Source organism: Carcharhinus amblyrhynchos, chromosome 2 (genome assembly GCF_965287045.1).
Source record: "Carcharhinus amblyrhynchos chromosome 2, sCarAmb.v2.hapA, whole genome shotgun sequence".
Classification (NCBI taxonomy): domain Eukaryota; kingdom Metazoa; phylum Chordata; class Chondrichthyes; order Carcharhiniformes; family Carcharhinidae; genus Carcharhinus; species Carcharhinus amblyrhynchos.
The window spans coordinates 111,148,814-111,164,037 of NC_137325.1; the positions used below are offsets into that span (position 1 = coordinate 111,148,814).

General features: G+C 39.6%; 2 protein-coding genes and 1 long non-coding RNA gene across 5 annotated transcripts in view; 1 reads left to right on the forward strand and 2 right to left on the reverse strand.

Annotated features, from left to right (window-relative positions):
- Nucleotides 1–3,545: 3,545 nt before the first annotated feature.
- skida1 (SKI/DACH domain containing 1) lies at nucleotides 3,546–6,515 on the reverse strand. The gene has a single exon (XM_080217240.1). The coding sequence runs from the start codon at nucleotides 6,478–6,480 to the stop codon at nucleotides 4,027–4,029; it is 2,454 nt and encodes an 817-aa protein (XP_080073366.1). The 5' UTR covers nucleotides 6,481–6,515; the 3' UTR covers nucleotides 3,546–4,026.
- Nucleotides 6,516–12,251: 5,736 nt separating this feature from the next.
- On the reverse strand, nucleotides 12,252–13,820 carry LOC145357678 (uncharacterized). The gene is made up of 2 exons (XR_013889360.1): nucleotides 13,630–13,820; nucleotides 12,252–12,664 (listed from the first exon to the last, which is right to left on the reverse strand). It is a non-coding gene; the product is annotated as an uncharacterized LOC145357678 (long non-coding RNA).
- A 757-nt stretch (nucleotides 13,821–14,577) lies between these two features.
- The window catches only part of mllt10 (MLLT10 histone lysine methyltransferase DOT1L cofactor), a 272,972-nt gene continuing 272,325 nt past the window's right edge, over nucleotides 14,578–15,224 (forward strand). For all 3 annotated transcript variants that reach the window (XR_013889342.1, XM_080211105.1, XM_080211106.1), the window contains exon 1: nucleotides 14,578–14,885. Coding sequence is in view for 2 of the 3 variants with exons in the window: in XM_080211105.1 (XP_080067231.1) it covers nucleotides 14,741–14,885 (145 nt within the window). In the remaining variant the exon portion in view is untranslated. The remainder of the gene's footprint in view (nucleotides 14,886–15,224) is intronic.

A 15,224-nucleotide genomic window follows, 5' to 3' on the forward strand; every position in this document is an offset into this window, starting at 1 on the left:
TCTCAACAATTAACAAGAAACAACATAATAAAGTCGTTTACAAAGAGCTGACTATTTACGATAAATTATCCAGTCTTTAGCAGAGCAGTGCGTAATTTCACACGCTTTGTAAGTAAACTGGGTTTCAGGAGACGCACACGCATTCTAGCTGTGCCCATCTCGTATTTTTAACCAAACTCCATCTACTGCATTCCGATGCTATCCGTATTAAATCAAAGTGTCTCATTGTGAGTTTTTTTATTGCAGTTCTAAACGTTTTTAATGTTTGCTGTGATAAAGTTCATCCTATTCAGACTCCCAAAGCAGCTTTTATTTTATCTGCCTAATCGTGACTTCAGAAACCCATTAGACGATTAAAAATGTGGATTTGAAACCTAAAGATGTAAAGTTTTTTTTAATCGGCGTTATTAACTGTCGAATTTCATTAACTCCGATGAGGAGGAATGCTGAAGCTTAGATTGCTGTGATTTAGTTTAATTTGCTTTATTTTGGGGATGCTTTTGGAACAGCAAGCCAGCGGCACAAAAGAAAACTGGACAACCCTGCTTAACAGCGAAATTAACATGTGAACTGCGGGAAAGAGAGGGCAAATTGCTAACCACACACAGATTCGCCATCTTTAATGGAGTTTAATTCCAGTTTATTCCTTAGCATGCTGCTGCTTAATATTGTGGAGAAAAAAATGTCAGAGGAGCGTATGTTATAAATCACACTAAAAGGAAGATCTGTTCCGCCTAAACTAATGAGGTAGTCACAAATTCAGTAAACACTAGTTCTAACTGAATAACAACAAAGACCTTGAGATCAGTGGAGCAATATGGCGGAAATTTTAAGCATTTCCTACAGGATATAAGAAGATATCTACTACTGTTGTTTTATTTACTTCAACAGCTTGTTTGGGATAATCATCGTCATTATTTGAACGCAGATTTATATACATATACATATCATTATGTGTGTGTGTGTATATATGTATATATAAATCATTATGTGAAAGACAAAACCTTTACGTTAACGTATAATCCCTTCAACCAACCAGCTAAACAATGTAGCCCATTCATTATATTTGCCGTGGAACATAGGCATTTGCAGTTTCGCAGATCATACCAGTTTTAGTAACTATAAAATAAGTGGCACTGACCCTGAAAATGGTCTTTGTTTGCAAACACAGCTGTTGCAATCTTTACATTGCAAACTAAGGTATGCGCGGCGGAGAATTAAATACGAAGGATGGTGTGAGAGAAACCCAAGCATCTGGAGAGGCAAGCGGCCTTGTTTTGAAACTGTCAGTCCACTAAACCCCTATTGTGAGACCCTCATGCAAAAATTTACCAGCCTTTTACTGCATTAATTTCAGGCCGCCTCAAAGTTAGAAAGAGCTAAAACAGAGGTGGGGACGTGTTAAAGCAGACCAAAAAATGCGTTAGCAGGGCAACATGAAAAAAAACTTTTATAACGTAGAAGAGCACAGCAACAATGATTTTCACATTTTTGAAAGAAATCGAGATCACTCAATACAACCGTGTGAATTCAATGTTCATACAAGACTGTTGTTGTTTCAACACCAAAATGCATTCAACTACATCACCTATATGAATATGCTTAAATCATTGTTTGACCTTCTGAACAACCCTTTACACACATAGAGATACATCCTTTCATTAAATTATGACTGCTGGGTGAATAATTATTGAGTCTGCATGGAAAATAACACAAAATGAAGTTGTTTTGGAGAAAGTAACATTTGTTGGATGGTCTTTCCATCATTAATTTTACAGTATTTCAAATGGTTTTTAATCAGTGCTTGACCAATGAGAACACCCTTTTCAAAACCAAGACTCTTAGGATAAATCATTGCAATATAGACTGCTAATAAGTCACATATGTCAACAATGGCAAAGTGCTCTACAGTTAGCAGCACATTAACTTAAATAAGCAATGTGTCATGCGTTTTTTGCTGGTTGAAAATTTCACCCATTTATGTACATGGATTAGGAATAAATTCGCTGTGGATTACAATAAAGTAAAAGTAAAAGCTACTGTTTTACCCATTATTGTAAAACGTTTCTGAAAACATGTACATTAATGGTGCATGAGAAACATAGAGGATAGTATTGAAAGCTGAAATTACCCACTGTCTGGTTCGAATATCGAGTGACCTTGGGAGATATAACAAGGGACTAGTCTGTGGTGATAGGGGGATTCAGAGTGGTATCTACTGACACTGCTAACAGCACCGTTAGTTACTAGTGTACTTTTATTCTGCACGTTCTGATTCATCATTTATGTAACAATTCTATAAATATTTGACTGTAAGTCATTTACGTAAAAAGATGCGCAGAAGATAGTGGCAACAAAAGAGAACTTTCATTTTATGTTTCTGTTATTCACGTGGTTGTTCTCTTTGTAATTCTGTTATATTGCCAGACCTGGTTATGCATCCTGAAAAGTAAATTTACCAACACCATTTACCATTTTCCAGCCACCTAGACACTTACGTGTTTGTGCAAAGCACGAATGTAACATATTGGTCTAAATCATTCATTTCTCTGTATTTCCCTTTGATTCAGTTTCACAAAGTTTACAACATCTTTATTTTCAACAACCATCTTATCTTGCATATCTCAGAGAACTAAAACGCTCTCATTGTGTGCAAAATATTTAATTAACATACTGTTTGCCAATCCATGTAATTGTAATTCTTAAATTAAAATGCCAAGTGACTTTACCCCTTGCACTTCAAGCATTGTGTAAATAATAACATATTAGATTCTAAAAGAAACAAATGAGGTCCAGCTACATCTACATCATTTATGATTCTTTACAATGCAAGGCTAAATTATATAATATTAACAGTGCAAACACTAGATTTTGTGGAGTAAGCCCCCTGACTACAGTAAATAAAAGATGTCTCATCCAATTCACCCAATGCAATTTGGATTTACAAGCTTCGATTTTTTGTGTAAATGTAAATATGGTTGAATGATTGTCATTTGCAGCATTCCTGGTATGTTTGACGAATCTTTACTATCTGCATCATACGCAGTATTAGTTTAGTTTCTGATTCTTTGTAAGGCCTGAAAGCTGTAAGTTGTATGGTGGGCCATGTGCCTGTATTATTTCTTCATTGTCTTCAAGTTAAATGTTAAAACCTAATGGTCACCAAAATTAAAAATCCCTGACTGTTGATTGATTCTGCTTCGTATGCATTCCTTAACCAGTGATTTATTTTGTTGCTTTTATCTTAGTTACTTGTGTGCAAGTCTGTATAAAGTTAGGTCAGATGAAAACACTTATGAAACATTAGCACTATAACTAGGGTTAATTTTGTAGCTATTCTCAGAGTTCCAATGGTGAGCATTTAAAGCAATTATTTTACGTTTAAGAACTAAAGACAACAAAGCTTTGAAATCAGTAACCTGCTTACGCTTATCTATCTACGCACTAATGATATGGACATTTTCCAGATAAAAGCTTATTTTATGTAGAATGACGGCCATATTGACTTAGATGAAAGTACATTTTTTTCCTTTTTTAAGTTAAACACACATTCATACTTTGCCACGGATTCAATACAGCATAATCAATCACTCAGGCAAAACATCAAGTCGTTTGCGATTTAAAACTGTAGTGCATAAATTTAATGGCTCATTTCTAACATTTCACTATGTCGACTTCTGACGTACAGTGTGCAGTAACCTTGTGGAGGTACTGACTATATAATTTGAACATTGATTTTTTTTATTTTATGCTTGAAAACAAGTGTAAAACAACCTCAAAGTGACATTAGTAGTTCAGAAAGTGTACGGTGGAATGCCTCCATCAGTAGATAGCAGTGTTTGGTAAATCAAAAGGATAATCCACACGGAAAGGTTTTTAGGTCTTTAAAACAATATTCCAATATGAAAATTTGCTGTGTGTCGAGACTTAATATCCGGTCATGGCTCATGGCAAAGAAAACAGGAAAGTAATTCTTTTAATATAAATTTGCACAAGCAGAAGTTTCCTTATCCAAAATATCTCTTTTCATAAGTTAAATCGTCTGAATTTATGGCTAGGCGGGAGAGGTATTACAGCACCACCCATCTGCCATTTCCACACGGGATGGGCCTTCTGAGGTGCTTCGGGATCCTTAGTAGAGTTCAGTGAATAAGCAGGGCACAAATCCCCATCGTTGCCAATAATTAGTGACGGTGGAGAGGGAAAATTTGCCATGAAATTAAATGGCCTTTTCACCGTGGATGCTACACCATTGGCTACTCGTTTACGTTTATTTGTACCAGCAAATTCTTCTAGTGTTCCTTCATGCACATCTGTTTTACCTGTAAGACGCGGATTCTCTGATTTCACAATTGTTTTGACTGACGAGTTTTGCAAAGTGTGCTGTTTCCCCAACACTAAAGTCCTGTAATTCCTTCTTATCCTTGCACCGTTTCGAAATTCGCAGTCCTCTAATACTGGAATGTTTAAAGTGCGTTGAAGGTCTTCGCTCCGTCTGCATGTGTTTTGGGACGTGGTTGCCTTTTCAGTGCACACATGGCTTTCTTTTGCTTTAGTCGAAAAACAGTCTCGTATTTTATTTTCCCTTAAAGTGGTGACTGCTCGCTTCGATACATTGCACGCGTACTTGAGTTTCTTCCTAGGCTGCTGAGTCACATATCCGTACTCTTCCTCGCAGCTATTTTCTTCTAGCTTCACTGTAATATTGTGCATAATTGCTTTGCCCATTTCTGTACCGTCACTCTGGATGCGGACGCCGGAGCCCTGACTGCTGTCTGAGTTTAAACTCTGGAAAGCTGAGGATAGTGCGATGAAATTGCCGATTTTCGATTCTTTTTCTGTGTTTACCGCTAAATGAGAATCCTTGTCTGCAGGCTCGGAAACTATTGTCACATTGTTTTCTTCCGCACAGTGTGATATAGATGCTCCAAGGCATTTCTTTGACTCTGTTAATGTTCTTTGTTGTGGAAACTCGGTGTTTCCCTTTGGGTTAGGTGCAGGGGCCCCTTCTTTAGCACAGCTACTCGCCGAGTCAGTTCTCTTCAGATAATGTGAGATTTCGGAATGTGGGAAGGCGAGCTCAGATATCCTGTCGTTGTTTATCTCGGCAAAGCAACTTCCATAGCCAGCTGAGCAGCACACGTTGTGTGCCTTAATAGTCCAGTTCTGCTCGTTTCGCTTAACAATAGTTGCGGACTTTAAATTACAATGGGAAGTTCGCCCTTCCAGGAGATCGCTACTGGCTGTTTCATACAATACATTGTTGCTTTTGGATTGAAACTGGTAGTGGAAACTCGGCTGTGTTAAGACCAGAGGTTTGCTGCAGATGCTGGAGAAACTGGTGCGCCTGAACCGTATGCTTTGAACCGAAACTTGGCTGGAGACGGAGCTGGAATCCGAGTCAGACGAGCTGTCTTCGTCACTGGCCGAGGTCACGTCGGAGGATTCGGACACCGAGTCCTCCTCCTCCTCGTCCGAAGAAGCCGAGTTGCTGGAACTGGACAAACTTGACCCAAAGTCCGAGTCGTTGTCTGCACGACCCGAGAAGGAGCTCGACTCGGAGTCGCTGCTGCAGCTTTCCTGCGAGGGCCCCTGGTTACAATGCAATCCGCTGGCAACATGGAATTTGTTCAAGCGCTGATAGCCTCCTTTAGCCCTGCAAGATTTAGGAGTAGCTGCCGCCAGCAGGACTCGCTTGGTCGTGCCCGCACTCCCCAAATGTTTTTGAGTGATTTCACACGAACTCTTGCGCCTGAAGTAATACGTCAAACCAGTAGCGTTGGGCGACTTGGGATAATAGGCGATGGCGGATTGGTAAAACACGGGATGCCTGCAAATCATGCTCCGAAATAAGGAGTGGTTCGTGTGAAGTGCTACACAGTTGCTTGATATTTCAGCAGTTTCGTAGTTTTGGGGGATTTTGCAGTGTGACCGGATCATTTCAGTGTAACTGTGGCTGGTAAATTTGCTGTAGAACTGAGGTAGATTGGAGGCCGGTAGCGAGCTGCCGTCTCCTTGCAGAGCCCTGCTCATCCCAGCCAAAGGCTGGGGTTTCCCGTTCAAGCTCAACCAAACTTTGTTCTCTTTCAAAAAACTTGCGTAGCGATCGCCGGGGCTTTTCTCCTGGTTGAGTTCGGTTGATAGCAATGTTCTGTTTATTTTCCTCCTCTTGGTCTTAAGAACTCGTTCAGTTTTGCACGAAGTGTACAGGGCTTCCACGTCTTCCCGAGAGATGAGAGTGCATTTAGCTGCGTGAAAAGCAATAGAATTTATTGCCTTGAGCTTTCTCAATTCCTCCAAATCGCAGTGATGTTTCTTCACGTTGAGATGGTCCATCCTTTTGTGCACGGTCGTCCTGGGTATGTTTTTCAGCAAATTAGTGAATACTTGGGAAAGCGCAAACATTTGTTTCCCCTTAATGATAAGATAGCCAAGTCTCACGCCATCCACTTCTTCATAACCCGACTCCAAGTCTCCCATTTCGCCACCCAAATTATGTCCCACATTCGCTGGAAAAAGAACATCGACTGCAGAATTGGACATTCCTCATGGCATCCTGTTTGAAAACACATATAATTATTGTTTCCGATACAGCTGATTAAAGGAGGAAAAAAACTTTGGGAAATATTTAATACATAACATATGGTACAAATATATATTTTTTTTAAAAAAGCATCGCGTGTTCTTTATCTGAAGCTTCATTTTCAAGTTATGAGCATTGCTATACCTGCGATTTTTAATTTTTCCAAATACTCATGGATATACTGTATTGTATGAGAGAATGAAGAGAGAGAGAAAAAAATGCAGCTGCTATTCCCGCCGCTGCTTCTCCCACAAATAAGATGACAGAGTGAAGTGAGTTCGTCGGGAGACACCTTCATCAATTAATTCCCCTAAAGCCAGCTCTGATTGGATGTCACTGACAGGTGATGCAATAAAAATTGATATTCCACCCCCTTCCAAAAATCCCCCACTAATTAGCATAGCCTTATACTCCCACCCTCTCGCGAAGTAAATACAGTTAGTATGCAAATCTTTAATATACACACCACCTCCCCACCCCCCCCACCTCTACCCCCACCGCCCCCCTCCCCCCGCCAAGACAAAACATCATCCAAAAAAAAGCGCTTCAGCAGCCGCAAGCTACCTGGGTTATTTTATGCATTTAATTCTTGTGCCTTCCGACGTTATAGATATAAATGTACATAAAGGAAGCCTGCACTTAATAGTTTTATACTTGACTTTCCACGTGCTTTAGGTCAACCAGAGCTTTCGATTCAAAATATTGATACACATACTATATGGATATTGTATTTATTGAGAGCAAGAGGGTCTCCCACAGACTTCCGGGGCGATTCATCCCTCGAAGTCAAAAGTTCCAATCACATTTTCATAAGGATGGTATTAATAATATTTTGCGGTTTGAATATAAAATATATTTTATCGGGGGGGGGGGCCTTGGGGGAATCGCCCTTCCGGATTCAGCCTAGAGTTTGCACTAAAGGCGGCTCAAGATTGCGCCTTCTGAGCCAAATTGAATTTTATTTCTTGTGTAATGTCTTATTGGTTTATCAACACGTGTTTAACAATGTGAAGGGGATAAAGCTCACATTATACCCAGGATAGAACAGAACTCTAAAAGTCTGTAATCATGCATTTAGCATTTCCCTGTTTAACTGTTATTTGCAGAATGAATAAGCAACCTTGCTGAGGCACAGCGGACCATGCTAACGTTGGGCGAATGTCTGCAACTAGCTACACGCAAGGCTTATTTTCCATTCCTCAGAACATATAAACTGAGCCCATGGAATGAAGCCATTAACAGGGAACCACGTATTAATTAGAACTTTCTGATTGCAGGATTCGAAAGGCATTGCAGAATATTTACATTTTTAAAAAAATACCAATTTTAAATTCGCCTCTTTACGTTTCCGAAAATGGGAAATTGTTCCTCCACAAATGTACTTTTAAAGGCTAACGTGCAACCCTCCCACCCACACACACATACAAAGATCTCCATGTGATAAATATGGTATTGCAACAGTCCCTCACTGAATAAGACGAGTGAACTTCCTCGCAGTTCACACAGCAGATTAGCATAACATTCACAGCTAGGATCATAAACACGGATAGCATAATGTCTCGTGAAACTGGACATGTATGTTAAATTCAAGTCAAATTAACAAAGTTTCTCTCTTCTGCTGGATAAAAAAACAGGCTAGATGGATCGCACGAATTTTGTGCTTTTCATAGAAATCCGTTTTCACAATGGCCACCTCGCTATTGGAGAAGCAGGTATCTGGGAACTGCCATGAAGACGTCGGCAACAACGTTAAACTTTTATATTTTACAGTGGTGAAGAAAAAGCAGCGTGGACCGGTTTTTGAATATCTTAATCATTTAATCTTCGTGAAGCTTTTCTTTAACTGGGCAGTTAAGCATAAAGGGAGTCGATTGCAGACAGCGTGTAAAAAATCTTGTACGGCAGCTGAGCGCTTTGACTAGGTATATTAAAAACGTTGTGCACAACAGCCAAGCACTATTCTTACAAGTATAAAACAGAACATGATACACTATAGATCGGCGGAAAAGGTCTACACAAAAACTTAGAAGCAATCCGAGAGGAAGTCTAGAAATTAGGGTGACCCAATGCATATTAGGCGGAACAGAAGCGTCATTTGCGGCGCAACAGTACTAAACTGCAGAGGGGCGATGGGTTACTGAAGCGATGAAAGGGAGCTAGTTATTTCTACAATCAAACTTCATTTAATGGTCAATGCACGAGACAACGCATCATTGCAGTTATTGCTGACGACAAGCAGATCTTTAATGCTTCTTTATTAGCCTTCCGCTTAAACGGTTCTTGGTTTGTATGAATTCTTAGGTTCACAGTATCATAAAATGTGTCAAAACAGAGACTCATTCACAATAGTTGCGCTTCGCCCAAGTATAGGTCATCTTTGCAACCTGGCCTTCATCTCCATGAAGATATATTGATTGATATTAAAGGCATCCTGGATTACGATTTGCACAATGTGCTGTAAAAAAAACTCAACAGAAAATAGAGAGACAAATTCAACGCACATATTCCATTTGCCACTATTGAACATTCTACACAGACACAACAATGGAATAATCGTCAAATCACTTTAAATTTATGCCGCTGATGTAATGTATAAAACTGGATTATGGGGACCATAAGGGCAAAATGTAATGGCCGTCCATTTGGGGCACGCAAGGCATTTGGGGAATTCCTGTCTATGCTAAACTGAGAACAACGAAGGCATATTTAATAATTTCTGCGTATAATTCACAAAATTACCGAACAATTACTGTCATTACTTGCATTTTATACAACCATTTTTTTGCTGTTTAATTCTGCCATCAGTTTTTTTTTCACCATCAATATTTGACAGAAAATGACAGGTCGTTCTTGCACATCACTAAACGTCGTATATCCCAGGCTGTTCAGGAACAAGGGGCTGAATCTGAAGAGAAGCTTTTCGAGGCCCTTCCACAAGTACACGAAAGACAGGTTGCCTCCGGATGGATTTGCATGACGAGCTGTTTTTTTTGGTCACTAGCTACCACATCATTTGAAGTGTAGGTGTAAAATCCTTGATTCAAATGTAAGGGAAAATACACCAATGTATTTATACAACCACACACAGAGGTTTTATGTGTATTTTTATCCAACGTCTAGATGTCTGAATTGATAACAGCGAGATAGCACAGCAAGGTGGCTGTCTGTCATTTTAATCAAATATAAGACCATTGTAAATGATTTGATCCCAGCGACAGCAACATCCTTCATAGGACAACAATGATTGTTCTAATTACAATAGCAGGTGATTCCCGCAGATACATACGATTCCTCACTTGATACACTAAACTCATAGTGTGGATAAATATATTTTGGAGCAGCAATGTAAAATAATTTTGAGGCACCGATTTGCCACATTTGAATATTCGGCAAACACAAAAGAATCCACTCTTACTATGGGATATTTTCTCTATGCCGGGATAAATAGGAAACAAAAATTAGTTGCAGAAATAAAACTGTCAAACGAGATGGATACTCCAGCAGTAAGGTAAATAATCAGACGTGATTTTCACTCACACAAAATATCATATTGCACTTTTTTCATATATTGAGATAAATAAGATTGCTTTATTCAAATTAAATTATGAACATATTTTTAAATCACTAAAGACAGTAGAACTTAATGTGCTTGCTTTAAATCCCAACTGTCACCCATATTTGGATGGAATTGTATATCAACAGCTTCAATCTCAATTGTCAACAAATCTTATTTATCAATTTTACCCCAAATAAATAAAAGCCCAGTGACCTGTTTAACTTCATATTGTACCACGGCTCATAATTTTTTTAGTCAGAGGCACCAGTCTATTTTAATTCATCACTATCAGAAAGAGACACTGCCCACGCATTTGCAGAATGATTTCTTGTTTCCCACCTTGGTCAAACAGCGTCTTATTCGGCGACATAAGCTGTAAACCATGCAATCAGCTGAATTGTTAAAACTTGTATTTTAGAAAGTATATTTCGCATATGAAAGTTTACAATATTTTGCAGTCGCAATACAAAACATATCGATAAGATGGAAAAGCAGACGTTTTAATGATGCACTTTATCGAATTAATGAGACTTTTATACCTCTAGTCAAAAGTCCCGACATGCAGCAAACCAATAATCACATCAGGACGATCTGTTAATCCACAATTAATAGGAAGGTATATTTTAATATGGGAGAGATAAAAAGGATGGTTGAGGTTGCTGCAGAAGAACAATTTGAACGGTATGACATCAAGATGAGAGTTAATAGTATAGATTTGTCCAAGAGATATCTAATTTTTACCAATCCTGTTTACTTATAAAGTGTTGAATTGTGTTTGCCTGAATGGTATACTGCAACATAAACAACAAGCCTTACTGCGTGTGGTGTGATAAATTTTAAGCAGTGCAAAAAGTCACTTTATAAATGTAGCAGCTGCCTAGAATATTTACATACTGTTGGGTTTTTCTGAAAATTCATCACATATTCAATGTTTTTTCCCCCTTTAAAGCACACCAAAAATAAAATTTTAGTTAGTCGAAAAATAAATGTTAACTGCGACTTGAACCATCCAGGATGGATTTCCATCAGGAATTTGTTCTATTTTACTTGCATATAGACTGTATGCCAATTGTCTACTGACCCATAATCAAAATGTGTTGACCTTTCTACCCCTCTCCTGCCCCCTGACCTATCCCGAACTCAATGCAGCCTTTCTAAATTTGCAAAGCATTGAACATGCAAAAGGGGGGCTGGGGAGGCTTTGTTCTCGACAGACCATAAGAGTGTGCATTCTGCTAAAAAGAAAGGACGCCCTTTCTTACTGATAATGGTTAAGCAAGAAAAAGCAGCTAAAGGGAACTATACTCGTCTCTCACAAGTATCAACATTCAAGTAATAGGTACCAAGAGGAATAGAGTAGGAATTCAGAATTTTCTGGTGAACCAAGTGATCATGAAAAAAAATCTACCTACGCAAGTTTCACGATTTCAGCTTGCATCAAATTCTGAAAGTCATACAAATCGGTTAAATTATGTAAGAAATGGTTAACTCCAGTCAGATGGCAAGAAGAGGTAGTGTTTCAAAGAGTGTTATAGTTTGTTGAGAGATGAGCTTTCCTGTGTTATCTATTTAAAAACTGAAATATCGTTTCAGAAACCAATCAAGTTAGGGGACACAATCAGATAGCTGTTAGTTGTCAATACTTACGTGAACCTTAATATATGAGCTAATTTTTAAAAAAGGTACTTACAAGACACTAGGGGTTATGCAATTTTGCTATGTTAACTGAAAGAATAAAGGTTGAAATTATATCACTATTAGTTGCATCGTAAAGACTTAGCTCGTGATGATAGGCATCGTTTAAAATTCCAATCAGGTTATAAAATTCACGTGTTATAGGATTTTTAGATCGCGTAATTTAAAGTACAATTACTTTGTGGCTATGCAATAACCAACGATTAGCAACATACAAAAGCAAAGCCCGGTGTCCATGACTAAACTAATTTCAACCTTCTTTCTAAACCTGTCATGTGCTTATACAGATATTGTACATATTTCTGATGAAAATATGAAATGATTTCTAGTGTTAGTAGGTTGTGATAAAGCAGTGCGAACCATTTCCACAGTTTCACTGAATATTTACTTCTTCCTAGTTGAATTCACAATTCCGTGCAGAATTTAAACTTTATTGAGGTTTTTGAATGCAGTCTGTTCATTGCGCCTCATAAGAAACATAAACAAGACGATTTCTTTCAAAACTAGGAAAACAGTTTTTGCAACAATATTATTGGGACTTGAGGGCAGTGCCTTCTGCGATTTCATTTTCTTTACTTGTGCTTAAAACGCATTGACTGAAATCAAATTTAAACAACTGCAGTGCTCAAAGATACATAAGCAAAAGTACATTTTGAAGAAAATATTTATTTTTTCTGGGCTGTTACTGGAGTTGTAGGCCACTTCCTTTGAAAGTTCGGCATTCAATTCGACTGGCAGCAGCAGAATTAGGATGGACTAGAGGGTCGTAACGTAACCGATTCAGAAGGCGGGGGTCTACTTACTGCAACAACGTGCTCGGCAAGGCAGCCCTTAAAGAAACAACAGGATTAGGAAAATATATACTGCATTAAATACCGATTGCTATATTTATAGCGACCGCTGAAGAGCTTCTGAGATCTAATATGCATGGAAACACTTTTGTCGATTTTAAAGCACAGAAGGTAAGCCATTTCCAAGCATGCCGTTGTTGGGTTCCGTGGGCAGCAAGGCAGAAACAAAGGGAATTCATTCTCGATCTCGAAAATCGCTCGTACATTTCTAATCCACAGCGGCGTAATATGTTTTAAGCAGCAAATATCTAAATTGAAGATAAATTTCACTTTGGATGTTTTCAATCAGAATAAAGTTGGACGCACAAAATGTCCAAGCGCGCGGACAAAGCACATCTGAGGTTTCCCGCATAAATGTGAATTCAACGTCTTAAAGCGACGCGGTATTCCCTTTTAATCTCTAACTATACGTATCCTAAGTAATATTTGCAGCGGTCCAAGAGATTTTATAGCGAAAAACCGAACATATATAAAGGATTACCAGGGTCTGCAAATTTCAGTGTGCATGTATTTTGCTGACTTTATGCATATTATTTTACAAAAAGGAATTTGCAACACTGCGTCCAATGTAAATCTCAACATTTTAACTCTGGTGACAAGGAAGGATTAACGCAACACAGTTGACTGAAACTTTTTAATGCAAAGATTTCCGGAAAAATACCGGGAAAAATGTAGACTTTTCAGTGAAGATTTTTTAAAAAAGTAATGTTTGCAATCAGCAGTGCATGCATTGAGAAATTCCAGTGCCAGCGGTTCTCTCCATTTTTAGCAATATCGCCCCTTTATTTAAAAGCGCTTTGCGTCTAAAGTAAATTCAAATTGCAAAACAAAATATCCAATTAGCTTGATAGCTTTGCATTTTGACTCTCCTTATCAAGCAGGTCAACAAGGCTATATTTTAACTGTAGCTTGCAGCGCGCTTTTTGCAGATTTAACGAACCTACCGTGAACAGTGATTACCTCAAAAATGAATAATTTTTTAAATATATAACTCTTTGAGCTGCATTTCCGGGGATATTTAAAGTTCAAAAGCTGTAGCAGAATCATTTATATAATCTGTATATTTGAGAGGAAAAGAAAGTAAAAATTAAACTGTAACTTTGCAGATACCCCCACCCCTCCTCTCTCTGCTACGCTCTGCAACTCAAATGTTGGGATCTGCAACTACTTAGTCTGATTCACGTGGGTAAGGGTAGGTTGAGTGAGTCACCTTTAACCTCCGCTCGTTCCGGCTTTGGCTCATTTTATATACCCACAATGCCCATTTAGTCCATCAATGGCCGCACGAGGAGGAGGAGGAGGAGGAAAGAATTAAAAAAAAGCAGCAGCAAGCAAGCAAGCAGCAGAACCGGAAGCTGAAATCCCCATTTCACTTTTTAAAGATTTTTTTTAAAAAAGGACCCCGGCGTGCGTCCTGGAATGGGCTGATCGAACTGCTAAAGGGGAGCAAGCCTATTGGTGGGCGAGCTTCTAATAGCCAGAGCCAATTGGCCAAAGAGCTGTCAATCATGCCAAGCCTCCGCCCTCGCGGGCTGTCAATCAATATGGAGATCTACCACCCCTTCCTCCTGCAATGGGCTGATCCAGCTGTTCAACGGGGAGCAGCCTATTGGTAAGCCAGCTTCTCAAAGCGGGAGCCGATTGATCGGACGGGCTGTCAATCGTGAGCAGCTTCCCGCCCCCACCCCGCACTAAACAAACACGCTGAGCACTGGAGGCTCGCGCAGTTTCCGTTAACAGTTTGGGTTGCGCGTGAATAGTCTCGCGCATGCCCTCCCCCACCCCCTCCCTCGTCCGTTGGCAGCGAGTGCGCTTGCTCGAGCTGTCGGCCCAACCTGAGCTCCGGCCGTTGAGTGTTTCCCCCTCCCCTCCCCCTATCTCGCAGGCACGCGCACACATTCACGCACACACAACCTCCGTCGCGTCAACATGGGTTTACAGCAATGTGGGACGTGAATTTAAAAACAAGCTTCTTCCCCCCCCTCCCCCTTCCATCTCTTTCCCCCACCCACCTCTCTCCTATCCCTTTTCCCCTCTTTTCTCCCCTACTCGTAGATGGTTTCAAGTGGACTTCCGGCTGACTTTTCAAATATGAAGGAGATGATTGGCGGCTGTTGCGTTTGCTCAGACGAGAGAGGCTGGGCTGAAAACCCCCTGGTTTACTGTGACGGACACGGTTGTAATGTTGCTGTTCATCAAGGTAAAAACAAATGTGTGTATGTATGTGTGTACAACTTATATACGTGTAAAAAGTTGAGCGCAAGGAAACACCTCCGCCTCGGCGTGGAGGCCTCGGCCCCCGTCCAGACTTTCTCCTTCAACTCCGCATCAGTTTTTAGGCCTGGGAAGGTCTGAGATCTGTACGTTATTCATTTAAAAAGAACTTGATGGTTTATGCGATGTCGTCCGTGCTTAAGTCAGAATTGTTTTAAGTGGCGGATCAGTGTTTTCTCCTGTGTATGAAACGTCCCATTTGGTGAGGTGATGCCTAACTTCCTAGATTCCATGTCGTGACTTGATAATTTCTTGCGTTTAATTG

Bases quoted from the DNA above. Each gene is read 5' to 3' on its own strand.
- skida1 (XM_080217240.1), bottom strand. From the start codon at position 6,480: ATGGGAGACTTGGAGTCGGGTTATGAAGAAGTGGATGGCGTGAGACTT.